Source organism: Eptesicus fuscus, chromosome 24 (genome assembly GCF_027574615.1).
Source record: "Eptesicus fuscus isolate TK198812 chromosome 24, DD_ASM_mEF_20220401, whole genome shotgun sequence".
In the NCBI taxonomy this organism is placed as follows: domain Eukaryota; kingdom Metazoa; phylum Chordata; class Mammalia; order Chiroptera; family Vespertilionidae; genus Eptesicus; species Eptesicus fuscus.
This window is the reverse complement of record NC_072496.1, coordinates 5,306,797-5,330,819: the sequence shown is the minus strand read 5'-3', so window position 1 is coordinate 5,330,819 and position 24,023 is coordinate 5,306,797. Positions and strand designations below refer to the sequence as shown.

The following is a 24,023-nucleotide window of genomic DNA, read 5'->3' as shown; positions in this document are numbered from 1 at the left end:
GTCGTACTTTACAGATACTACCAATAGCTGTAGAATGTAATTAAGTGAATAGAGTGTAATTAAAGTAAAGTTAGGGAAATAGAGTTATTACAATACGATGAGGGTGATCCGAACCTGATTAGATTCTCATGTCAGAAAACAGTTGCTGTGGGAAGTTTGAATAAATAGCCGTAGGTGAATTAAGAGCCCACTTCGAATGGTTTTTAGGATCAGCTGCATAATGTCCTAATGGGCCTTCTTTACAAATCAGGTCGTTGAAAGCGGTGGTCCTCAGGCTTTGAAAGGCCTTGAACAAAGGTATGTTACTTCTTCTTTTTCAATTTGTATTGGGAAATAATTGCAAACTTTGATCAGAAACCTGGGAGAAGAGTCCAGAACCCTCACGAGTCTCCTGTGTTCAGGTTGCTGGAGGCGGTCCTCGGCTACATTAATGCCGTGGCCCAGTCCGTGGAGAAAAACGCAGACAAGCTCACGGGGAAGTTTTGGCGAGCGCTCCTCAGTAAAGCTTACGACATGTTGGACAAGGTCGGGCTCCATTTCTCCCCCTCTTCTGTGCTTTGTTTCTGCTTTTATGTCCTTGTGAAATGGTTCCGCATAGTTTTACTTTAAGAATAAACGCAGCAATAGCTTCTCTTAATATAATGCAGCTCAGAATTTTCTTAGAAAAGAATCTTGATGACTAGAAGTAATTTTGTCCGAATGACAGTTGTTTCTCTATCAACCTATGTGAACACAAACCTTAGCAAACACTGTGCTTTCAGAACTCAGTCATGGGACACTGTGTGATGCTCCCCTTCATTCACGTGGACGTGGGAGGGCAGTGCCTGTCCGGTGGGGTCTGAGAGCTCTTAGAGGCTCTGCCGGTCCTGACGTGGGGTCACTGCCCAGCATCCGGCTGAGTGACTCTGCTCCCTTGGCATCGATCAGCTCACTTAGTCTGAGCATCAGTTCTTTTTTTTAAAATATATTTTTATTGATTTTTTGTTTTGTTTTGTTTTTACAGAGAGGAAGGGAGAGGGAGATAAGTTAGAAACATCAGTGAGAGAGAAACATAAATCAGCTGCCTCCTGCACACCTCCCACTGGGGATGTGCCTGCAACCAAGGTACATGCCCTTGACCGGAATCGAACCTGGGACCCTTGAGTCCACAGGCTGACGCTCTATCCACTGAGCCAAACCGGTTAGAGCTTTTTTTTTTTTTTTTTTAAATAAACATGATCAGCAATGCCTTACCTGAAAGTTAGTGTAAGAATTAAGTAAGAAGAGGGGTTTGAACATGCCTGGCGCCTAGAAGGTATTCAGTGGATAGAAGTCTGTCTTGATCTGCGTTTATCTTCCCTTTTTTCTGATTGCTTTTTTGTTCATTGTAAACTGCTCTCTAGGTCAATGCCTTGCTTCCCACGGAAACTTTCATTCCCGTGATTAGAGGGCTGCTGGGCAACCCCCTGCCGTCTGTCCGCCGGAAAGCGATGGACCTTCTGAACAACAAGCTGCAGCAGAAAGCGTCCTGGAAGAAGAAAACCGTAAGTGACGGCGCGTCCGACCCACTCACCGTCCTGCGGTGTCCGAGCTGCATTGAACTCCCTCACGGGTCTCCATGGTGCAGTCCACATAAGTAGTTTGCTATCTGAATATACTGCTGTGACATGCCTGTTTCCAGCGGGACAGTAATTCTGCAGGAGTGTAGAGATATGTCCTAAGCGCTCTTGGAATGAATTTCATCTCCGATAGAATTCTTGCTTGATGTGGACCACACATTGGCTTTGGGACAATCCTCACCCACTCTCTGCAAACCAGGAGATGGTTCGTGGGAACCAGGAACTGTTCCCAGCACCCGCATTGCTCAGTAGCAGCGAGTCCGTTGGCGGAGGTTGTGTGTGTGACCATGTAGCTCAGGGCGTCTTGGTCAGGCAGTGTCAGCAGTAACAGTGGAGAGTAGACTGGCAGTGTCCTTGCAGCTTTAATTATTTGGGAACTTGACTGTCCTCCTCAGGTTTTCCATTTCCTCAAACTGGTTCCAGTCCTTCTAGCCGTTGTGCAGCATAGGAAAAAGGGGGCCGAAGAACAAGCGGTTAACAGGCAGACAGCTCTGTACACCCTAAAGCTTTTGTGCAAGAATTTCGGTGCCAAGAATCCAGAGCCCTTCATCCCGGTGCTGAACACGGCGGTGAAACTGGTCGCTCCAGAGAAGGACGACAAGAACGTCGTGGGCAGTGCCCTGCTGTGCGTAGCAGAGGTGGCCTCCACCCTGGGGCCCCTGGCCGTCCCACAGCTTCCCAGGTACGTGGTGAGGCCCCGACGGGGCTCAGCTGGTTGTCTATACACCGAAAGGTTACGGGTTCCCTCCCCAGTTGGGCACATATGGGAGGCAACGCATCAGTGTTTCTCTTTCACGTTGGTGGTTTTTTCTCTCTCTCTTTCCCTCCCTCTCCAAAATCAATGAAAACATGTCCTCGTGTAAGCATTTTTTTAAAATGAATTTGCTAAAGAATTGATCATCAAGCTGAAAAGCACAACATTCCCATTTGCCTTTATGGTGTTTCTTGTCCCCGTTTTCGATCCCCTCTGACCAGCGGTCATTAGGAAGCCAGGGGTGCTGCCCCTCGAGAGGGGCCATCGTCAGGCAGACTGGCTGTCAGCCTGCAGGGCACTTGGCTTTGGTGCCTGTGATACCGAGACCGCACCCACCCGTGGGGTTCCGTGGGGCAGAGCATTGAAGGCTTTTACACAGGGCCAGACACAAAGCAAGTGTTAAGGGGAGAGGCTTTTTTAAAAAAAAATACATTTTATTGATTTTTTACAGAGAGGAAGGGAGAGGGATAGAGCGTCAGAAACATCGATGAGAGAGAAACATCGATCAGCTGCCTCCTGCACACCCCCTACTGGGGATGTGCCCGCAACCAAGGTACATGCCCTTGACCAGAATCGAACCTGGGACCTTTCAGTCCGCAGACCGACGCTCTATCCATTGAGCCAAACCGGTTTCTGCGAGAGGCATTATTTTTAAAAGGAGCGATGTCAATACTCTAGGCACTGGGACGCGTCTTGCTCTTGGTCACAGAAGCTATGTAGACGGTGTTTTGTAGGCTCTGACGTACACAGTGGGTAATGTGGGCACCAGTGTGGGATTTTTTTCATAATGACTTACACTCTCTTCTCTATTCGCTTAAAGTTAGTCTAAAACGTGTGCTTTCTTTCTAGCCTGATGCCCTCATTGCTGACAACGATGAAGAACACCAGCGAGCTGGTCTCCGGCGACGTCTACCTGCTCAGCGCCTTAGCGGCCCTGCAGAAGGTGGTCGAGACTCTCCCCCACTTCCTCAGCCCCTACCTGGAAGGGGTCCTGTCACAGGTGAGCCCGAGACCGCAGCGTGCTGTGTGAGGTAGCGGGGGGAAAGGAAAGCCACACACTTAATCATTTTATCTGTTCTCTCAGTTTTTAGTTTCTGTTTGGCAGGAAGCTTATTTCTGAAAAGAAGTGCTTTGTTATTGCTCAACGTGTGCCTTCTCTCCCACGTCATCATGCCTCTGCTTAGCCCTGACATTGAGAGTGGGCATTTTGCCATGAGGCTGGTCTCTGGATTGGCAGAATGTAGTTATTGCTCTTTCTGCCCTGAGCGGTTTGGCGTTGAGCCGGCAAAGCTGCCTTTATTACTTCCTGTAGGACCGGGTGCCCCCAGGGTTTTCCTGTTGGAGGTCAGTGCAGTGCAGAGCTTACTGCAAACAGCGGGCAAGTGGCATTTCCAACTGAAAATGCCCAAGAATGGCCCCGCACCTGTTCTGTTCTCTTGATCCTTTGCCATTTATAACTTCCTTGATGCGAATGATTTAACTAGCGCTTGAAATTTACAGAATGGGACCTCTCCCTCTGAGGAGCCTTCTAAGTTTGCTAGCAAGAAGGAGCTCAGGTTCTCATGGCGCTGGGTTCCTGTCCTGAGAATATCGCGAGTCTGAGTTGCTCAGAGTCCTCCCACCACTCACCCACGTCCCCAACTCCCGCTGGGAAAGGGGCACCCGTCCATTTGCATCTGCAGACGGTCATGGTTGCCCGAGAACGGAATGCTCTGGCAAACGTGTACCGAGTCATCACTGTGACTCTGCAGACGTTCTCACTGAGTCCACAGAGGCCTCGATCGCTGTCTTTCGATTTTCGTAGGTGATTCACTTGGAGAAAATCACGAGTGAAATGGGCCCAGCCTCCCAGGCTAACGTCCGCCTCACATCTCTTAAGAAGACACTGGCCACCACGCTGTCACCCCGCGTCCTGCTGCCAGCCATCAACAAAACCTACAAGCACATCCAGAAGGACTGGAGGGTGAGATCTGTCGGGGGTTAGACTTCGGGGAGGGGAGGTAAGGTGTTGACATGTTCACCTTCATAATGAACTTGGAATGTGAAAAACTGGCCCCTCTCTCTGCTGTGTTCTTCGTAGAATCACATGGGCCCGTTTATGAGCATCTTGCAAGAGCACATCGGGGTCATGAAGAAGGAGGAGCTCAGCTCCCATCAGTCTCAGCTCACCACATTTTTCCTGGAGGCCCTGGACTTCCGGGCAAAGCACCCTGAGGTCAGCTTACAACCACTCCCCCAATCCTGAACTCGCCTGCTGAGAGCCAGCCAAAAGCTAGCTGTGACCTGTTCTACTGGCCAAAAGCATGTAAAGCTGGATGTCAGAACTCTGCCCAATAAAACGGCTCTTTTGTTTTCAGAATGATCTGGAAGAAGTTGGAAAAACAGAAAATCATATCATTGACTGCCTGGTAGCTATGGTTGTAAAACTGTCCGAGGTCACATTCAGACCTCTGTTTTTCAAGGTGAGCTTGCTTCCTCCCTGTCTGCTTTGTGCTCCTCTCAGTGACAAGATGTGTGGAATAAACTCCCATCTCTCTCTTTTCAGCTGTTTGATTGGGCCAAGACAGAGGACGCCCCCAAGGACAGACTGCTGACGTTTTACAACTTGGCGGATTGCATTGCTGCAAAGCTGAAAGGGCTCTTCACTCTGTTCGCCGGCCACTTGGTGAAGCCTTTTGCTGACACCTTGAACCAGGTGAACATCTCCAAAACAGGTTGGTGGCTGACTCCAGTTCGTTGACACCTGGCTCTGCGTGCCTTACACAAGGCTCGGGAAGTATAGTAATAAGTCTGAGGGGGTGGGTGTTTCTTCCTGTAGTCAGTGGTCAGGCCCTAAAGGGTCTGCTTTCGCGTTATGGAAATGGGTCATGAGTTAACGGAAAGGAGGAATCACTTAACCGAGAGCCCACCCACTGTTCCACCCTCATCCGGAGCTTGCTTTCTAGATGGAGGAGGAAAGACCCTCTTGATTGTAGTTCTGTCAATAGTGATCTGAATGTAAACATTGGAGATTAAATTGTGACATGGTTTTCACTTTTACTCTCCCCCCTCTTACAGATGAAGCGTTTTTTGACTCTGAAAATGACCCTGAAAAGTGCTGCTTGCTCTTACAGTTTATCTTGAACTGTTTACATAAGATCTTCCTTTTTGACACTCAGCACTTTTTAAGTAAAGAGAGAGCAGAAGCCTTGATGATGCCTCTGGTGGACCAGGTAACCAAGTCCAACCATCTTTTAACGTCTCATTTTTTGTGGATTTAACTTATCTTCGTTAGTGGTGTTTACTGAGCTCTGCTTTTGAATTTTTCACATGAAAGGCACAATATAAGGTCTAATGCAGCAGTCGCCAACCAGTGGCCCGCAGACCCCTGTCCGTGAGGTCCGAAAGGTTGGCGACCGCTGGCCTAATGGTTAAGCTTTAAACTGGTTTCATTGAGAATGTTGGGGGTGCGGCCGTCTGGCTCGGAGAGTCTCTGGAGGGAGGGGGCTGAGGCTGAGGTCTGTGTGAGCTCCTGAAGGCCGTCTGCTTCCTAGAGACCGTGTTAGAACAGCCCCCGGTTTGGAGCCTGTCGTGGAGGACAGTAGAATATTATTTATTTATACGTTGGGTATTTTTTCAAACAGAATGAGCCCTGTTGCTCAAAGCCCTTTTCTCACTCCTCAGCTGGAGAACCGGCTGGGAGGAGAAGAGAGGTTCCAGGAGCGGGTGACGCGGCACCTGGTCCCCTGCATCTCCCAGTTCTCGGTGGCCATGGCCGATGACTCCCTCTGGAAGCCCCTGAACTACCAGATCCTGCTGAAGACCAGAGACTCCTCGCCCAAGGTCAGGAGCCGGTGCCAGCACCGGTGCCAGCACTGGTGCCCTGTGTTCTCGCCACGCGGCCCAAACAGCTATCGCGCGGTCACGGCTGTGCAACCATGGTAACTAGCGGGACGAACACGGCTGCTCGTCTTCTAGCACAGCGGGCAGGCTGTGCCGGATAGAAGTTTGTGCCTGCGTTCCTGCATTTTACTTCCGGGTTATTTATAAAGAACAGCAGTCCTCCTCCAGCCCCTATAGTGTGTGTGTGTATGTGGCACAAACACTCAAATACTTTTAAATACTTTTGCACTTTAAAATCTTGCGAAGACGTGAAGTGATCCCTTGTGCTTTTTAATTTAAACACGTCTTAAGTTTCTCTGCTCCCAGAGACCAGTGCTTTGAGCTTGTCCACAGACTTTCCTTTGGGTGAGAGGATCTCAGGCTGAGGGGTCTGTGGGATGCTGGAAGGTCGGTGTAGCTGGTGACACCCACGGACATGGGGGCCGCAGTGCTGGAACACAGTTCAGGTTGCCTGTATCGCAAACAGATCCCAAACTGTCCCGTAACCTGGCATCCTAAGGTGGAAGCTGAATGAACATAAAGTGAAATAAACTCGTGTTAAAGAACATTTCGCTTTTAGATACTAGTTTTTACCAACCTTTGCTCTTGGTTCCCTTCAGGTTCGATTTGCCGCCCTCATTACCGTGCTCGCACTGGCTGAGACGCTGAAGGAGAATTACATCGTCTTGCTGCCTGAGTCCATTCCTTTCTTAGCTGAATTGATGGAAGGTAATTTCCAATGAAAACACAAACGTGGGTGCAGTGGGATAGCCTTGGCTCCGCCTGGGACCTGGGAGGCGGGGTTCCTGTGTTGAGTGCGGTGGCGGGAAGAGGTTAGGAAATGACCTTTCCCTCACACACGTGTTTTTTTTTTTGTTTGTTTGTTTTTTAAATATATTTTATTGATTTTTTACAGAGAGGAAGAGAGAGGGATAGAGAGTTAGAAACATCAGTGAGAGAGAATCATTGATCAGCTGCCTCTTGCACACCCCCTACTGGGGATGTGCCCGCAACCAAGGCACATGCCCCTGACTGGAATCGAACCTGGGACCCTTGAGTCCGCAGGCCGACGCTCTATCCACTGAGCCAAACCGGTTTCGGCCCTCACACACGTGTTTTGGCTGCAGATGTAGACTATTGTGTCACGATGGCTAGGGCATTGAGGCAGCCTAGGACAGCTTCCTGTTCACTGCGACCAGTGTCTACTCCGTGCTGGGCACAGTCCTCATTATCCCCTGGACCGTATAAGCCTTTGCAGTGCCCATTTCATAAAGGAAAGCACTAGAAGCTTTAGGGGATTATGTAACTTGATGAACCAACAAAGCACGTGTGACAGTTGGAGCTGGGGTGGGAGCCGGGTGTGCGGTGTGGACACGGGGCCCAGGAAGCACCAGGCACAGCGCAGCCCAAGGAATGACAGTGGGGCTTCCCCCTAAGCAGGGGATGGCGACAAGGCGGCCACGCATTCATGTTCATGATTCACTGCTCATCTCCACAAAGGACGTGCGCCTGGTTCTTACGGCCTGGAGCGCGGCCCCGCCAGGAATTGGGAATTTTCTTTGGGGGCCTCTGTTGGGCTCCGTCTTCCAAGCCTGAGGCCCTGGCAGGGAGGAAGGCACAGGAATGCGGAAGCTCCAGGTGCCTCCGCTTCTCTCATGTGCTTCCCTGTCTGCGGACTGGTGGCCAGAGACGGGGGACGCCTGGATGAGGCGGGGGGAACCGGGGCAGGAAGCTGACCCGTGTCCTTGCATTTCTAGATGAGTGTGAAGAGGTCGAGCATCAGTGCCAGCGGACAGTGCAGCAGCTGGAGGCCGTCCTGGGGGAGCCGCTGCAGAGCTACTTCTAACCCGGGGCGGGGTGCGCACTCTGTTCCGAGTTCGGATTGGTATTTTATATTTTTATTTTGGGTGTTTGGTGCCATGTTAGTTTTGGTGCCTTAACACCAACGTGGACTTGACAGGATTCCTCCCTGGTTTGTACTCCATCCAACCCCTCCTGCCATCTGTACAGAATTGCAGAGTAAATGACACATGGTGGTTTGATACGGGCGGCTGTGTTGTTTCAGCGTTCATTGGTCACTCTGACCGGGGCTGCCGTTACAGACAGGTCGCATCCTCGCACCCCAGCTGGCAGTACCCACTGGACGGCAAGTGCAAGCCTTAGCTCTTCGGTAAAGGAATGTCTTACGCACGTGGTGGCCAGGTCACATTTCCCTCAAAGCAAGACATTTTCCTCACTTTAAGAAAATGAGTTATTTGGCTTTCAACAAGAATGCTTTTGACTGTAAAGCCATTTGGACTTTTACTTTCATTTTGGGTAGATAACACTTCAGCCTTGACTTTTTTGTGTGCCCATAGGGGGCAGTCGTTCTAGAATGTATTTTTCACTCGGGACAATGATTATCTCCTTTATCTTTCGGCCTTTTGCGGGGGCAGAGGCTACAGGCTGTGTTTTGTTTTTTTAAAAATATATTTTATTGATTTTTTTACAGAGAGGAAGGGAGAGGGATAGAGAGCCAGAAACATGAGATGAGAGAGAAACATCGATCAGCTGCCTCCTGCCCACCCCCCACTGGGGATGTGCCCGCAACCAAGGTACATGCCCTTGACCGGAATCAAACCTGGGACCCTTCAGTCTGTAAGCCAACGCTCTATCCACTGAGCCAAACTGGTCAGGGCCTACAGGCTGTTTATAAAACAGCTACACCTGGCATATCCACCAACTGGAAGCCACTCCCCCGGCACCCACTCCCCCGGGAGTAGGAGGCCCACTTTCCCACTGGTGGTAACCAAGAGTCACTTGTTTGAGAAAGAATCGGATTTTTTTTTTAAGTTCTCTAATCCCTATATGATGTCTCAGTGACAGAGTCGTCACAAAGAAGCAAAAGGCTGACGTGCAGTTTAGAGATACGCATGTTCTCTTCAAGAAAAGTTTTAGATTGTCATAACTGCTAATAGCTTCACTTCAAAAACATCTTAAGATTTTGTATTCTATCAAAGAATCAGTCCTTTGTTTTACAATCTCCATGTAAAATGAAAATGAACTATTGGACTTAGAGCAAGATCTCAGTCATGCAATCTTTCAGGAAGAAAAAAACAACCCTGGGATTCTAGTCTTCGTGCCCTCCCGCCCCCATCAATGTTTGTTTTTTTTCTTTTGAGTTTGGCAAGACTCGGCATAATAAATTAACAGGGAAACGTGGGAAAGAATGCTAGAAGTTTCTACACTGAGTGGGTACTTTAAAATATATATATTGGTAATAGTATTCTTTTCAGTATAGGGGTATTAAAAAATAAGTATCTGTTATGAAAATACTCCTAAATCCTGGCAGAATCCAGCTCAGCAGTTTGATACGACAAAATGATCTGGCTGATGTAGCTTTTTACCTCCCCACTCCCACACCTTTTAAGTTTCCTGTAACAAGACCTGACATGTAAGAGTTCTGCCAACTCGTTTCAAAGAATAATAGAAAAAATTACAGAAATGCAACACTTGAACTTGCTGATACAGGTCTGATTTAATCACTTAGGGTAGAACAGTGTTTTGATCTCGGCCTAATGATGGACTAATCTTTGGAAAAGCAGAGAGGCAATGTTGCTTTGCATGCGGACAACCAGCAGGCGTTTATGTTGCCGCTCTACTTTGGTCTCCTGGTCTAGCTCACTTTCTGGTAGGGCCTGTTTCATAAACATCACATCAACTCTTGACTTTGCTTTGTTACCCAGAAACATCTGCCAATTGAATTCCTCTCGCTTCTACCTTAACTCTGTACAGGTATGTGCGGACCTTTAACTCACCCTAAATTCATAAACAAATACTCCACAGTAACCACTCACTGGTACAGAAGTGTGATTGACATCAAATGAATTTCAACACCATTTGTTTTTGTTGGTTTTGCTTCGTTTTGCTGCCTTAATCTCTGTGCTGTGTGCATGTGAGAGTGTTAATGATTTGGTAGCGCTTACAGTTAGGTGCTTATTATGTTAAAGGGAACTGCCAGATGTAAGTCAGTATCAACTCCCCAGCTGCGGGGATGAGAGAAGGCTCCTTAAGAATGTGGTCCCTGGGGCTGTAGTAGTGTCTCCTATAATTAACGTCTTGGGTGATTTACTGGCCGAGTCATTCCAGGGCCCTGGTGAGTGTATCTGACCGGCAGTGGCACAAGGGCCGACACAGAAGGGCCTAAGGAACATGGCCGTGGGCACCCCTGGACATCCATCCCAGCTCCCGGCACGGTGCTGGCAACAGCAGAGCGGGCCCCTCACCAGTGCCTGGTGACAGAAGCGGGTTACAAACAAGAGGCCGGGTGGGGAGCGAGCAGGGGCCTGAATAACGCATAAGCTGCTGCCGCCTCCAACTTCCTCCTCCTGCGCTAGACAGCCACCTGCATGACAAGTCAGAACACCAGGAGGACATGCTGCGAAGCTCATCTTAACTATATACACAGGTAGTGTGGACGTGCGATGCATTTTCACAAGGCCAGGGTCACGTAAGCCATTCTGTATTTCAGTTTTTGTGGTCGTGTCAGCTACCAGCTCCTCACTTCCAGTAGCTGGATGTCTCCGTCAATCTCCAGGGTGTCGATACTGGGGAGCTCCTTAAACCTGTGCTTGTACTCCAGGCTGTGGACGCCATTCACCGCAACCTTGAACTCCTTAACGTCACAATAAATGATCATCTGAAAGGAAGGGACGTGCAACATTAGTGCCTCCCTTGGTTTAAAAATTTTTGTTCCTTGAACAAACGGACTCACTTCCTGGGAGAAAGGACTGCCGCCCAAAGCTGTGTGTAAGCCACAGGGGTGATGGCCGTGCAGGCAGTTCACGGCTCCCGTGTCTTCGTATGCAGTGGGCATTAAACACGTTACCCCAGGACAGACAAGGTTCCTGCTAAAAGTCCTGTTAACTAACGGGCTATCCAGTGTTTGATATAACAGCAAATGTCCAATAATTCCATTCTGCTGGGTTTGCCATTTGCACTGACTGTATGCTATAAATAGCACATTGAAAATACAATCTCGCAATAAAACCCACACACACACCTGCACAGTAGGGCTTGATCTGCACGGACCATTTGTCTTACCCCTGCTCCCAGGATTCTTTTCCCTATCCCATTTCCAAAATACAATCTTACCTCAAAGTACATCCCAGGACTAAATGGGAAACAGGTAATATTTCTCTCCTCTTCTCCCCAGGACTCTTGAAGGAAAGAATTCCTTATAAATGCTTTACTATTCAGGCGTGGGTTCAGGTGGAGAGCAATATCCTTTGATTTTCCTGATATCAGGTCAACATTAAAGCTTTTAAGACAAAAAAAAAAAATTCAAGTAGAAGAGAGTAGTGCACTTTCTGAAATTTAACAATCAGAACTGAACTGGTTTTAACTACACAAAACAAATATGCATATGGCCATAGGAACACAGAAAGGTGAAATGAAACTTGAAATTCCAAGTTAGCATTCCATAGACATAAGTATGTTATTTGTAAAATAAAGATTTAAAAAATAACACTTTAAAATCAACGTAGAGGGTACGGATCTGGTTGGGAGGAAGCTGAGGGTTTAGAAGGATAAGCCGAGTGATTTCTTCAGCTGCGGGGGGCAGGGTCCTGTCAAGAAGGGATTCTCCTCACGTTTATGTGTTCTGTTCTTGGAAGTGTACTTCTGTCTAGGAAAGACCTCTCTTTTCAAGCTTTCAGAATCTGAATATCTCTGGAGAAGGCCCATAAAGCAGACATTTTACAAGTTACGTGACAAGAGGGGCCCTAACAAGAGCTACAGGGCTGCCCTGGATTCTACCAGGGGAGGAGGGGCCACCCTGAGTCTGGCCACAACATTCGGATTTAGTCCTGGTTCTGCCACCAACTAGTGAGCAACCTGACTTCCTCTTGCGGTATCAGCCTCACCTTCCAGATGAGGACTGGGACCCCAGCGCTACTGGGATCTCACAAGACAGTTGTGCAGTGAGAGCCCAGAGGAGACACGTGGAAGAGGGCTGCACTATTACACGTGGAAGAGGGCTGCACTATTACACGTGGAAGAGGGTTGCACTGTTACACGTGGAAGAGGGTTGCACTGTTACACGTGGAAGAGGGTTGCACTATCACACGTGGAAGAGGGCTGCACTGTTACACGTGGAAGAGGGCTGCACTGTTACACGTGGAAGAGGGCTGCACTGTTACACGTGGAAGAGGGTTGCACTGTCACACGTGGAAGAGGGCTGCACTATCACACGTGGAAGTGTGTGGCACTATTACACGTGGACGAGGGCTGCACTATTACACGTGGAAGAGGGCTGCACTATCATGTGGAAGAGGGCTGCACTATTACATGTGGAAGAGGGCTGCACTATTACACGTGGGAGAGGGCTGCACTATCACACGTGGAAGAGGGCTGCACTATTACACATGGAAGAGGGTTGCACTATCACATGTGGACGAGGGCTGCACTATCACGTGGACGAGGGCTGCACTGTCACACGTGGACAAGGGCTGCACTATCACACGTGGAAGAGGGCTGCACTGTTACACGTGGAAGAGGGCTGCACTGTTACACGTGGAAGAGGGTTGCACTGTCACACGTGGAAGAGGGCTGCACTATCACACGTGGAAGAGGGCTGCACTATCACACGTGGGAGAGGGCTGCACTATCACACGTGGGAGAGGGCTGCACTATCACACGTGGGAGAGGGCTGCACTATCACACGTGGGAGAGGGCTGCACTATCACACGTGGGAGAGGGCTGCACTATTACACGTGGGAGAGGGCTGCACTATCACACGTGGGAGAGGGCTGCACTATTACACGTGGAAGAGGGCTGCACTATTACACGTGGACGAGGGCTGCACTATTACACGTGGAAGAGGGCTGCACTATTACACGTGGAAGAGGGCTGCACTATTACACGTGGAAGAGGGTTGCACGTTACACGTGGAAGAGGGCTGCACTATTACACGTGGAAGAGGGCTGCACTATTACACGTGGAAGAGGGCTGCACTATCATGTGGAAGAGGGCTGCACTATTACATGTGGATGAGGGTTGCACTATTACTTGTGGAAGAGGGTTGCACTATTACACGTGGAAGAGGGCTGCACTATTACACGTGGAAGAGGGCTGCACTATTAAGTGTGGAAGAGGGTTGCACTATTACACGTGGAAGAGGGCTGCACTATTACACGTGGAAGAGGGCTGCACTATTACACGTGGAAGAGGGCTGCACTATTACACGTGGAAGAGGGCTGCACTATTACACGTGGAAGAGGGCTGCACTATCACACGTGGAAGAGGGCTGCACTGTTACACGTGGAAGAGGGCTGCACTATCACACGTGGGAGAGGGCTGCACTATCACACGTGGGAGAGGGCTGCACTATCACACGTGGAAGAGGGCTGCACTATTACACGTGGAAGAGGGCTGCACTATTAAGTGTGGAAGAGGGTTGCACTATTACACGTGGAAGAGGGCTGCACTATTACACGTGGAAGAGGGCTGCACTGTTACACGTGGAAGAGGGTTGCACTGTTACACGTGGAAGAGGGCTGCACTATCACACGTGGAAGAGGGCTGCACTATTACACGTGGAAGAGGGTTGCACTATTACCGTTAACTCAGTGATACCAACCCTTTGGCCTTTGCGTTCACTTCTCCTTTAATGACGACAGTCCGCCCAGGGCCCATGGAGGAGTTCAACCTCGCCACGAAAGGCAGAGTCTGAAAAGAGACCACAGTGGGCACCAGGAAGCCTGCAGGAGGCCCTCTTGTGGGAAAACCGTCCAGACACGGAAGCGTTCGAAGGCTGAGGCTGTAACCCCCTGAAGGGACAGCCTGTGTCTGCCTTGGTCCCGGGCGGGTCCCCAGCAGGACCTGTGCCTGGCTCCTGGCAAACACTGGTGAGAGGATGGGCGTGGAGGGACTGGTGTCCTGAGGGAGGGAAGCTCCGCTGAGGAGCCTGGGGGTGGGGGCGGAAGCGCTGCTCCTGCCTCGAGGCGGCAGGGAGGGAACCACTGATGGCTCCTCAGGGGCCTGGGGCCTGAGCTGACCAGGGACAGCACACAAATGCCAGGTGGCTGCTCTGGGCTCCTCCTGAGGGTGGAGGTACCATTATCAGCAAATTAAAACGTCACGTGTCCTACAGGAGTAAAATTGGGGGCTCTTCAAACCTTCGACAAACAGTTGATAGGTAGTATTTTGGCGCAAGTCAAAGTGTGATGGGCAGTCGAACCTTTGCTCTTGGTGTAGACAGATCTGGGTACGATTTTATCAGTGTCTCCTCTATTACTAGGCTGTAGGGAGACAGGTCTGCAGTGAGGGATGGGATGAATGGCGCTGTCTTCCAGCATTTAAACCACTCGCTCACTGGGCAGCTTTCTAGAATGTTCTACGTATTCTAACAGGCAAAAGTACTTACAAATTGTGACATGCCGGCATTTGGTACCTACGGGGGGGAGAGAGACAGAATGAGGACGCCTGAAAGGAAAGAACCACAGCGCTGTGGACGTAACAGCAGTAACTGGATCTCACTAGTGTCCCGAGCCAGCCCGGCTGGGACCAGTGCCTGCTCTGCCATGAGGCCGATACCCAGGCAACAAGAGCCCCATGGCGGCGTGGTCTGGAGTCGTCAGGGCTACTCAAGCTGGAAGGACAAGCTGAATCCTGTATCCCCCGTTTTAAACTGGTGGTTCATGAAAAGATCTGACACTTACATCTTCTCCATTTAGAACTGTCACTTCCAGAGTGGGTGCCTGGGCACTCCTTAAATCCTGAAGAAAAGAGAAGAGGAATCTTTACCATCCATCCGATTCCAAGTGTAATGTGGCTGACCTAACAAAAAGAATTACAGCCCAGCCAGTGGGGCTCAGGGGTTGAGCGGGGACCCGGGCACCGAGAGGTTGAAGGTTTGATTCCTGGTCAGGGCACATGCCAGGGTTGTGGACTCGATTCCTGGCAGGGGGCATGCAGGAGGCAGCGAATCGATCAACAGAAATGTTTCTATCTCCCTCTCCCTTGCTCCCTCTCTCAAATCAATACACCTTTTTTTAAAATTTTTTAATTTTTTTTTTAAATATATATATTTTTACAGAGAGGAAGGGAGAGGGATAGAGAGCTAGAAACATCGATGAGAGAGAAGCATCGATCAGCTGCCTCCTGCACACGCCCCATTGGGGATGTGCCCACAACCAAGGTACATGCCCTTGACCGGAATCGAACCTGGGACCCTTCAGTCCCCAGGATGACGCTCTATCCAGTGAGCCAAACCAGCTAGGGCCACTTTTTAAAAAAAAAAAAATATGCTTGAGAATTATGCTTTAGTATTCTTGGAGAGCAAGTTAGCACTTTCAACCACAACGTAAAATGCAGACACCCCTTGGCCAGACAGCCCACCTCCAGGAAACATCTTTTTTTTTTTTTTTAAATATATTTTATTGATTTTTTACAGAGAGGAAGGGAGAGGGACAGAGAGTTAGAAACATCGATGAGAGAGAGACATCGATCAGCTGCCTCCCGCACACCTCACACTGCGGATGTGCCCGCAACCAAGGTACATGCCCCCGACCGGAATCGAACCCGGGACCCTTCAGTCCACAGGCCGACGCTCTATCCACTGAGCCAAACCGGTCAGGGCTCCAGGAAACATCTTGGAGAAAGACTCCCCCATCCTCCTGGGTCGAGGGAACAGCCCAGCGGCTACAAGGGCTTTTGGTTGGAACTGCCCCCGATTGGAGGTCTGCAGGCAGCAGAGCATCGGGGGTCCGGGCGTCAGCGGGAGGGGTTTCCTTCCACTTCATCGGAAACCCCTGAAGGCCCCTGGGAGGGGAGGGCACTCACCGAGCTGAAGCTGAACCCGACCGAGTGGACGTTCACTTTGCCGTAGATGCCCAGCGTGTCGATCTTCTCGGGGCTAATCCTGTGGGCGTAGAGCAGTGTGTGCTTCCCATTGACAGCCACCTGGGGGGGCACCGTGTCCAGCCAGTTAACAGAGTCACCTTACTGGTTTACACAAACTGCAGTGTTTACTCGGGCTGAATTTTCAGTTTACCCCTCTCCCACAGGCCCCACTCCGTCTGCCCAGACGGACTGGCAGCCTCACGCCACCCGCAGGGTTTATCTTCTCCCGCCTTCCTGATCTCATTAACGCCTACGTCCGTCCCTCTCTGCACACCAGTCGCGCACGCGTGCACATACGTGGGTATGCATGTATGTATCTGTGCATAGACGAGACCTCCGGGATTCAGAGGTCCCGGATGCCCGGGAGGCCTGTGAGCCCAGGAGAGACCCGCCCCGCAAGGGTGCCCTCCTCCGAAAGCCCACAGTGCAGGGGGCAGGCGCTCAGCCTGCCTTTGCTGCCCTTGGGGAATGAATGACCCCGGGCAAGTCCCCACAGGGCTGCCGTGTGAGGGGAAGAGGCCCTGCTGTGGGTCCCGGCTCAGCCTGACACAGCAGGTGCCAGCGCACGCAGCTCCTCCCTCCCTCCCAATGCAGGTGCTGTGCTGGGAATCCTGGGAAAACACCCGCAGAATACAGACGGTCTGGTCTCTAAGCAAAAGGAGCTTCAAACCCCGGTGGCGGGCAAAATAAACGGGAAAAAAAACAAAGCACGGTACGAACAGGGGCCCAAAGGCCGGAGGAGGGAGGGTGCGTGGAGTTCAGGAGGCTTAGGGGCCATGTCCTGGGTGGGGGCGGGTCCTGAGGGCAGGAAGGACTCCCCCAGGAGCGGGAGCCTTCTCTCGATGGTGCGTGAAGGCGAGCAGGGGAAGGGCTGTGGGACCACGTTCTCCGTCCCACAGGCCGCGAGGAGGAGATGCTCATGGCCGCCAGGACTACCACGCCCGGGATTTCTGAGCTCTCTGCATCTGAAACCCCACGACCCTAGAGAACCACCTTGTGGGCAGGACCCGACTTCACGCCGGGATCCTGGCTTCTGCATTCCCACCTGTCATCAGCCCCACCCCTTGGGTCATGGTTATAACCACTAACCCCACAATTAACACGGGGCTGGGCCGTTTCAGAACTGAGCTCCGCCCTGCGAGGCGAAACATGATCAGGGAGGAGCCGTGGCTCCCGCCTCACCGAGGGCCCCTGCGTGGCCCCTGCACGGAGAGCAGTCACACAGCCAGACTCTCTGGCTTTGAGAAACGTGAGGGGGAGCGCCCCACGGGGAAAGCGTCCTGCGCACGCCCACGAGTGAGGTTCAACGCTTAGCCTCCGAACGCCACCTGGAATTTGTCCTTCAGCACCATCATCACGATCTCGAAGGACTTCTCCTTCCGGAACGGCATGTCGTAGGTGATCTCCTCTCGCCCCCATTTCTCGTTTTTGAGGGTGTTGCAGACAATGCAGTTGGTCCTTTTGAAACGTGGGTTGAAGTGAAAGATCACGTCCGCTCGGGGGTTCACGCTGCTGCCGCACTGCAAGTCCACCTGGAACCTGGGAGGAGAGACGGCACCTGAGCACGGGGGAGGGAGGCTGCGCGGAGTGGGGGCCCAGAGCAGGGAATCCAGGCGGGGGGAACACATGGCGGACCCTCTCCTCCTCCAGCCACACGGCCTCACCACGCTTCCTTCCCTTCTTCCTTCGTAACAGACCCCGGGGCTGTGGCTGGGGCCCCGTCTGTCCAGAGGGAGCCTCCGTTCTCCGGCCTCCCTAGTCCATACCCTGGCCTTCCCTACCAACAGCGCATGCTCCCACCCAGCCACCCAACGCACAATGTGAGGCTGCAATTCTAGCGCCAAGAATCCCCGGAAAGAGGCCTTCCCCTGGGACAGCAGAGCGGACGCCAGAGGAGGCCTGCTTCTCTAGACTTGGCAGCAGCTGTCTCCTTCAGACCCGACTCTTTCCTTTAAGCCACTGTCATGTGGGCGGCAGCCACTGACCTGAGCCCAACTCTAACAGATACGGCCTCGTCCACAGTTTGTACCCAGCCCATCAGGTAAAAACGACCCAAACAGGCCTTAGGAGAAGCTGTGGGAGGGACCCTGCAACTGGACTCTGTCCCTGTCGTCTGACCACGGTTCCCCTCACTAACCATACATCCAATCTATATATATAAAAGCCTAAGCCACCGTTCGACCGTTAGCTCTGACACGCACTGACCACCAGGGGGCAGACGCTCAATGCACAGGCATGGAAACATGGAACAGACTGGTGAATCTCAGAGGGAAGGGGGAGGGCGCGAAGAGATTAACCGAAGATCTTATATGCATACTAGAGGCCCGGTGCCCTCGGCCTGGCCTGCGGGGACCGGGCCGAAACCGGCGGTCCGACATCCCCCAAGGGGTCCCAAATTGTGGGAGGGTGCAGGCCAGACCGAGGGACCCCACCGGTGCACAAATCCTTGCACCAGGCCTCTCGTTCTTTATAATGAGATCAGACTTAGAGAAATAAAATTAAAATAAAAACCCAAATAACATCTATTTCAGTTACTCATTCCATCTCAGCATCTGGGCCAGAATGCTGACGGAAGCAAGATCAGCCTCGAGTACCCAAAAGTCTCTCCCGCGTTACGTTATTGTCACAAGGAGACAGCTTCTTCGTGTTCTTCTTCAGCGAACGCAACGCGGTCTCACCTGTCTGAGTCCCCAGGAACGTGCCCGCGGATCACGATCAAAGTTCCAGGCATCAACTGCTCAGGGATGGTCCCAACATAGGGGATTATCTGGGGGAAATGATTTGAACAAATGCGCGTTTACAAGAAGCGGAAAGACTACGTCGTTAAGCACCACGCTTTTATCACACAGGAACCCAGCATTTTCCACGTGGCCCTCACTGTTTTCCAACAGCCGCGCCATCACCGCAGCCCTGGGTTTGCTCTCAATCCTGCCCAGGGTAGGAAGTGACTTCAGAGAGACTGTTACCGGGTTGTAGATGACATTCTGCAGGTTGTTCAAGGACAGCATCCTTCTCTTCCACCTCAGGGTCGACTGCGGTCTCTCTTCTGGGTACCAGCTCCGATTTTAAAGGCAAGTTTCACTTAAAGGTTTCCTCGATTGAAACGGAGGCAGTTGCCCTGTGTAAAGTCAAAACAGAGGGAAAGAAAATGCATCACTTTTCTTTATGTCATAATTATCCTGAAAAGGTAAGTTATAAATTATTTCACTGATATTTGCCAAATAATGGGATGATATTGCAATCAAAGATCTGCACCCAGTTCTCACCGAGTGTACTTATATTGGCAGCAAAATCTCAGACATCCAGGTCTGAGGTGATACCTCATTGTCATTTTAATTTGCGTCTGATGATCAGTGACTTTGAGCATTTTTTCCTATGTCTCTTGGCCATCTATCTGTATGTTCACTTTGGAGAAGTGTCTATTAAGTCCTTTGCCCATTTTTTAATTGCATTGTCTTCCTTTTGTTAAGTTGTATGGGTACCTTATATATTTTGGATATTAACCCTTTGTCAGATGGATCGTTGCCAAATATGTCCTCCCATACAGTGGGCTCCCTTTTCATTTTGTTGATGGTTTCTTTTGCAGTGCAGCAGCTTTTTATTTTCATGTAGTCCCATTTGTTTATTTTCTCCTTAGTTTCCTTTGCCCCAGGAGATGTATCCGTGAACATATTGCTATGATGCCGAAACCAGTTTGGCTCAGTGGATAGAGCGTCGGCCTGCTGACTGAAGGGTCCCAGGTTCGATTCCGGTCAAGGGCACGTACCTTGGTTGCAGGCACATTATCAGTAGGAGTTGTGCAGGAGGCAGCTGATCAATGTTTCTCTCTCATCGATGTTTCTAACTTTCTATCCCTCTCCCTTCCTCTCTGTAAAAAATCAGTAAAATATATTTAAAAAGAAAACAAAAAACATATTGCTATGAGAGATGTCTGAGATTTTGCTGCCTATGGTTTCTTCCAGGATTTTTATGGTTTCACGACTTACATTAAGTTTTTTAACCATTTTGAGTTTATTCTTGTGGATGGTGTAAGTTGGTGGTCTAGTTTCATTTTTTCGCATGTGTCTGTCCAATTTTCCCAACACCATTTATTGAAGAGACTGTCTTGATTCCATTGTATGCTCTTGCCTCCTTTGTCAAATATTGAGTGTAATGGCTTGGGTCGATTTCTGGGGTCTCTGTTCTGTTCCTTTCATCTATATGCCTATTCTCGTGCCATTACCAGGCTGTCTTGATTACAGTGGCTTTGCAGCGTAACTTGAGATCTGGTATTGTGATTCCTCCAACTTCGTTCTTCTTTCTCAGGATTGCTGCGGCTGTTTGGTGTCTTTTTTTTTTTGTTCCCTATAAATTTTTGGAGTATTTGTTCTAGATCTGTGAACTATGCTGTTGGCATTTTAATGGGGACTGTATTGAATCTGCAGGTTACTTTGGGGAGTATGGCCATTTTATTTTAATGATGTTGATTCTACCAATCCATGAACACGGTATGTCCTTCCACCAGTTTTTATCTTCCTCTCTTTTTTCAGCGTCCTGTAGTTTTCCGAGTACAAGTCTTTTACCTCCTTGGTTAAGTTTATTCCTAAGGACCTTAATTTTCTGTTGTTGTTGCAATAGTAAGTGGGATTGTTGGTTTAGTTTCTCTTTCTGAGAATTCATTATTGGTGTATAAAAAAAAGAAGCCATCGCTTTTTGGATGCTGATTTTTGTGTCCTGCTATGCTGCCAAATTCCTTTAAGATTACTAGTGTTGGGGTTTTCCGTGCACAATATCCTGTCATCCGCGAGTAACAGCGTTTTCCTTCCCCCTTTCCAACCTGGATGCCCTTCGTCTCTTCCTGTCTGGTCGCTGTGGCTAGGACTCCCAGGGAGGGGTGAGCGCGGTGGCTGTCTCTCCGATTTTTAAAGGGGACCCGTGGGAAGATGAAGACTTAAACATGAAGAGGAAGGAAACTCCAGTTTCCGGAGTCCGGACCCGCCCAGAGCGCCTGACCGGCCGCAGGTCAACGGAGAAAGCCGCCGCCGCCTCCCGCGGGTTAGCGCCGACCTGGCGTCCCGGTCCCCGACCCCGTCCCGGTCCCCGACCCCGCGCGCCTCGCAGGGGCCCCCGTCGCGCTCCCAGCCCCGCGTCACCCGCAGCCGGCGGCCGAGCGCACCGGGGCCGCGGAGGGTCACCAGGTCCCCGCCGGTCAGAGGGCGGCGGAGGGGCCCCCCAGATCGCAGGAGGGAGCGGGAACAGGGCACCCATCGGCTCCACCCGGGACGGCCTCCCGTCGGACCCTCCCGCGGCGCCCCCCGCGCCCCCCCGCGCAGAGCAGCGCACTCACCGGCGGCTGCGAGGCGCTTGGGCGGAGGGCGTGTCCGCGGGTCCGTCCGGTTCCGGTTCCGCTCGGCTCCGCGGCTACGGACCGCCCGGCGCTCAGTCCGCCGCTGTTTCCGATTCTGCCCGGCGGCCGCGGGGGTGAGGGGGGGAGGGATGAGAACGGGGCGGAGTCTGGGGTCACTCCGCCCTGGAGACGGGGTGTTGCAATGGGAGCTGCTGGGGCGGCTCTTTCCAGGAGGAGGTGGAGGTGGAGGTGAAGGTGAAGGTGAAGGTGAAGGTGAGTGAGAGGAGGGGCGGATGCAGCCGCGGGAGCCAGTCGTGCAAAGAGCCTGAGGCTCCAAAGGCTCCCGATGAGCGTTTGGTGCCTCGGGAGAGGCTGCCACTGGGCTGGGAACCGGGAGGGAGGCAGCCCTGGGTCCGATGGGGTCACTAGGACAGAATCCACTGGACCACTGAGCCAGGACAGAAGCCACGGGACCACTGAGCCAGGACAGAAGCCACTGCTGGACCCACTGAGCCAGGACAGAAGCCACTGCTGGACCCACTGACCCAGGACAGAAGCCACTGGACCCACTGACCCAGGACAGAAGCCACTGGACCCACTGACCCAGGACAGAAGCCACTGGACCCACTGAGCCAGGACAGAAGCCACTGGACCCACTGACCCAGGACAGAAGCCACTGGACCCACTGACCCAGGACAGAAGCCACGGGACCACTGAGCCAGGACAGAAGCCACGGGACCCACTGACCCAGGACAGAAGCCACTGGACCCACTGAGCCAGGACAGAAGCCACTGCTGGACCCACTGACCCAGGACAGAAGCCACTGGACCCACTGACCCAGGACAGAAGCCACTGGACCCACTGACCCAGGACAGAAGCCACTGGACCCACTGACCCAGGACAGAAGCCACTGGACCCACTGACCCAGGACAGAAGCCACGGGACCACTGAGCCAGGACAGAAGCCACTGGACCCACTGACCCAGGACAGAAGCCACTGGACCCACTGAGCCAGGACAGAAGCCACTGGACCCACTGAGCCAGGACAGAAGCCAAGCAGAGAACCAGGAGGCTGAGGAGGGCAGCCCCGGAGCCCTGCCCAGAGGTGTCAGAAGACAAGAAAAGTCTAGAGAAGGAACCGCCAGTCGTGACAAATGCTGCCGAGAAGTCAGGGGCCAGAGGAGCAGCCAACGGCTCTAGCTGGGGGCTCAGTGGGTAGAGCATCGGCCGGTGGACCAAAGGGGCCCGGGTTCGATTCCCGGCAAAAGCACACGTACCTCTAAGAACCAATGGAGAAAAACCCCTTCGGGTGAGGATTAAAAAGTAATAACAATAGAAGTAACCAGCGGACTTAGAAACCCGGAGGTCACGTGTGACTGACTGGCTGACGGGCTGCGTTGAGACACGAGGGGAAGAAGTGGCGGAAATAATGACGGCGGAGCAGTTCCCGAAGGTTTGCCATGGAGAGGACCAGAGCGTGGACTCAAGGGGGCGACTTTTTTATGTTTTTTTTTTTTAATATATTTTATTGACTTTTTACAGAGAGGAAGAGAGAGGGATAGAGAGTTAGAAACATCAATCAGCTGCCTCCTGCACACCCTCTACTGGGGATGTGCCCGCAACCAAGGTACATGCCCTTGACCGGAATCGAACCCGGGACCTTTCAGTCCGTAGGCCGACGCTCTATCCACTGAGCCAAACCGGTTTCGGCTTATGTTCTTGTTTTGTTTTTATTTTTGTTTCTTTTAACGGCAGAAGATATCACAGCAGCGCCTTTTAGAGCTTTCCCAAGCAAGCCACAAGGAAGGACTGCATTTACATCGTGACTTGTCACGTACACACTTGAAAGGATGGAAACTAAAATTTCGCAAAACAAGACTCTTGTTGTGTGTGAAGCATTCTCATTTTTTTTTTTTCTTCATTAAAACTCCCTGAAAAGTTGGCAAGCCCCACCAATGGTTTGTGACCTTCCTTGGAAAACAGGCTCAGTGGAGTATTAGACCTGCCTCCGACCACCCGGGAGAGCCAATGACGCACCTTGAAGTTGGCCGGGATGGGAGCATTTACACCATGGCAAGAGGCAGCTGCTACAACTTAGGGCTCCCTCCCCACCCCATCCCACCCCACCCCACCCCCAAGCCAGATGTTAAACGTTTACCAACACACTCCCGCCTGTGCTCATGTGAATGATCCTCTCCCACATCCGACACCAGCACCACCACCCAAGTATACAAAGTCACCCGTGTACTCAACCACCCGTGTACTCAACCACCCGTGTACTCAACCACCCACGTACTCAACCACCCACGTACTCAATCTCTTTCTGGCCCACCAGATGCCCCCGTGTTCAGACTCACCAGGCTTACCTCTTACGTTTTACAGGATCATGTCCCAAATCTAGTCTTCCCAGGTGTGGGAATCAAGCTTCTAGAACTATGGTTTTGTCATAAAATGAAAGAACCTTGGAGGTGGGAGAGATCTTCCGAGTGCAGATTAAATTAATTCACCCCAACGGCTCGTGCTGTCCTATTGTGGTTGTTAACCCTCACTGCAGGACATACTTCCGTTGGTTTTTCAGAGAGAGTGGAAGGGAGGGGGAGAGA

The 24,023-nt window shown here is 51.4% G+C and overlaps 2 protein-coding genes across 4 annotated transcripts in view; one reads left to right on the top strand and one right to left on the bottom strand.

Annotated features, from left to right (window-relative positions):
- Positions 1-8,260, top strand: part of HEATR1 (HEAT repeat containing 1) — a 34,416-nt gene extending 26,156 nt beyond the window's left edge. Inside the window, exons 33-45 of the mRNA XM_008149785.3 lie at positions 251-297; positions 402-525; positions 1,383-1,523; positions 1,994-2,280; positions 3,202-3,352; positions 4,157-4,315; positions 4,433-4,567; positions 4,710-4,814; positions 4,898-5,066; positions 5,410-5,564; positions 6,016-6,174; positions 6,834-6,942; positions 7,971-8,260. Coding sequence (XP_008148007.2) covers positions 251-297; positions 402-525; positions 1,383-1,523; positions 1,994-2,280; positions 3,202-3,352; positions 4,157-4,315; positions 4,433-4,567; positions 4,710-4,814; positions 4,898-5,066; positions 5,410-5,564; positions 6,016-6,174; positions 6,834-6,942; positions 7,971-8,059 — 1,830 coding nt within the window. The 3' untranslated portion in view covers positions 8,060-8,260. The remainder of the gene's footprint in view (positions 1-250; positions 298-401; positions 526-1,382; positions 1,524-1,993; positions 2,281-3,201; positions 3,353-4,156; positions 4,316-4,432; positions 4,568-4,709; positions 4,815-4,897; positions 5,067-5,409; positions 5,565-6,015; positions 6,175-6,833; positions 6,943-7,970) is intronic.
- A 2,438-nt stretch (positions 8,261-10,698) lies between these two features.
- On the bottom strand, positions 10,699-23,837 carry LGALS8 (galectin 8). Of its 3 annotated transcripts, none has more exons than XM_054712974.1 (11): positions 23,787-23,837; positions 19,062-19,213; positions 18,774-18,862; positions 17,424-17,634; positions 16,036-16,155; positions 14,913-14,969; positions 14,618-14,644; positions 14,370-14,492; positions 13,832-13,920; positions 11,347-11,512; positions 10,699-10,891 (listed from the first exon to the last, which is right to left on the bottom strand). In XM_054712974.1, the coding sequence occupies exons 2-11, from the start codon at positions 19,101-19,103 to the stop codon at positions 10,742-10,744; spliced, it is 1,074 nt and encodes a 357-aa protein (XP_054568949.1). In that variant the 5' UTR covers positions 19,104-19,213; positions 23,787-23,837; the 3' UTR covers positions 10,699-10,741. The 3 variants fall into 3 exon arrangements, with proteins under 3 accessions (XP_054568949.1, XP_054568948.1, XP_054568950.1); XM_054712973.1 differs by lacking the exon at positions 23,787-23,837 and adding an exon at positions 21,422-21,542; XM_054712975.1 differs by lacking the exons at positions 14,370-14,492; positions 23,787-23,837 and adding an exon at positions 21,422-21,542.
- Between the last annotated feature and the right edge of the window lie 186 nt (positions 23,838-24,023).

Coding starts and splice junctions, on each gene's coding strand:
- LGALS8 (XM_054712974.1), bottom strand. CDS start 19,103: ATGCTGTCCTTGAACAACCTGCAGAATGTCATCTACAACCCG. Junction 16,156..17,423: donor TGCTGAAGGACAAATTCCAG/GTGGCGTTCGGA, acceptor GTGCCCCCCCAG/GTGGCTGTCAATGGGAAGCA. Junction 11,513..13,831: donor GTGAACGCAAAGGCCAAAGG/GTTGGTATCACT, acceptor TTGTCTTAAAAG/CTTTAATGTTGACCTGATAT.